The sequence below is a fragment of the Contarinia nasturtii genome, unplaced genomic scaffold (assembly GCF_009176525.2).
Source record: "Contarinia nasturtii isolate CC-2019 unplaced genomic scaffold, AAFC_CNas_1.1 Cnas_scaffold_5709, whole genome shotgun sequence".
Taxonomy (NCBI): Eukaryota; Metazoa; Arthropoda; class Insecta; order Diptera; family Cecidomyiidae; genus Contarinia; species Contarinia nasturtii.
This window is the reverse complement of record NW_022202978.1, coordinates 650-2681: the sequence shown is the minus strand read 5'-3', so window position 1 is coordinate 2681 and position 2032 is coordinate 650. Positions and strand designations below refer to the sequence as shown.

Below are 2032 nucleotides of genomic sequence, written 5' to 3'. Positions count from 1 at the left end.
GTGTGCGGAAAAGTAAAAATCGAGAGAAACAGTCTGTTTATTCATTTTTTTCATCTTGTTCACTATACGTTAAAGCACAAATAAGAATTTATCTTCTATATAAAGCAGATCTTTTGAATGTTTCCTTATTTTGAAATATTTGCAAGAAATTCCAAACTACATCTCTTAGCAACTACTGGTACACAGACATGTTATACAATTGAAATGAATAAAAAGCGATGTAAAAAGCTGTAAAGTCATCAGTTTGTCTTGACATTTAAGTCTGTAAGCAGTAAATTTTGAAGACGAAAAAATGAATTTTCTCCACGTATTAGCTCTGGCTTTAATCTTTTTCGAAGGATTTGTAAGTTTTCATTCAAATATTTATATGCAAAATATTATACAGTCTATCACGAATATTTCAAAAACAATTCCATTCAAAATTAGATAATCCATTGCGAAGGTACAAACAATCCAGTTACTATAAATCCCGATTTGCCGGATCATATAATTGAAGATATATTGTACGAAGGTGGTATTAAAGCGGTGGAACTAGCAGTGCAAAATCACGTGTCCCCGGGTGCGGTGAAAAATGCAATGAGCCGACTATTCCGAGATTGTATAATTGCGATAATGCCGGATGAAGTAAATGAAACCTCTGAATATTATAAAAATGGCGAGCGATGTATTCAAACCGGAAACCGTGCCAAACTAATATCACTTTTCGAACATTTTGGTGAAAACGCACGTCGAATTCATATATATTACTGTGGAATGAGTGACGTTATGCGTCGTGATATAAACGAAAATATCATCAAACGATATGCCCACCAATTGACCGAATTTAGAATAAATACTTTTGAGGATTCAAACATTTGGGATGAAATATCGAATGATAGAGGAGAACTGCGTTTTGCACAAGTGAAACGATTTAAATACACTGGTCCAATTACGAAAGCCACATTCGATTTGAATTCAATTTTTCCCAAACTGGAATCGCTCTCATTTTTCGTTCGCCTAACCAACGCAAACTGCTTGGCAAATGTTCGTAATTTGAAAGATATCAGACTGTTCACTGGTTCAATAGAAGAACATCAACTCGCACACATTTTCAAAAATAATAAACAATTATCCAAAGTCTCTCTTGCTCTCAATCTTCATACAACAGAGACGCTTCGCGCAGTTGAGAACCATTTGAATCGTCTACAAATATTTAAAATTAAATACGTTAACAGCGAATTTTTCAGACGAATTGATCGTATCTATAATTTGACATCAGTGACCACATTCGATGTCAAATTTAATGAAACGAACGATTTAATTGGAGATTTATCATTTGATATGCCGAATCTGAAAAAGCTCGTTTTGCGCGGAAATATAATTGACCATCGCATTGCGGATTTTATCAATCATTTCGAGCAATTGGATTCAGTGGAAGTGGATAGCAGGTGTAGATATGATATCGTTAAATGTGTTAAAGAATTAAATAAGGTCAAAGAATTTCGTACAAATGGCTTTGAAAATAGTCCATCTTTTAAGAAATCTTTTTCTCAAATGAATAATGTCAATAAGTATTTTAAGAAAAAAATGCCAGCGTGGACATTCAGTCAAGGAACTACTGAAGATTTCGCGATATTTAAACGTAATTGATGAAAAAAGTGTTTTCGAACGGCTCATAAATTGTCTTGAAATTTATTACAATATTTAATTATTTCGATAAAAATAAACTGAAACAAGTATGACTCGTAAGTCAAATATGATTATTCTTATTAAATTGAACCGAATGTCTATTGAAATATCTTTAAATTAAGATGAGGAGTATTTTTATTACGCTGAAAATGTGAAAGGTATGCTTTTGTTTGTCGTCAGGTCTATTAAGCGTGAAAATATTTTGTTAAATAAGTCTTGACACTTGCCACAAGTGATCCAATTCACATTTATTTCTATACCAAATTCACTCAGTTATTTTCCATTTACATTATGTGTGCACAATTGAATTTTTTTGAGCTTCACATGCCACCTTCAAATCATTGAACAAATATTGTGAAACATT

At 32.4% G+C, this 2032-nt stretch overlaps 1 protein-coding gene across 1 annotated transcript; it reads left to right on the top strand.

Annotated features, from left to right (window-relative positions):
• Window positions 1–250: 250 nt before the first annotated feature.
• Window positions 251–1621, top strand: LOC116351547 (the record flags this gene model as incomplete). Its single annotated transcript, XM_031783671.1, has 2 exons — window positions 251–343; window positions 427–1621. Coding segments are annotated over exons 1-2 (1246 nt in total), but the record flags the coding sequence as incomplete, so codon positions are not given.
• Between the last annotated feature and the right edge of the window lie 411 nt (window positions 1622–2032).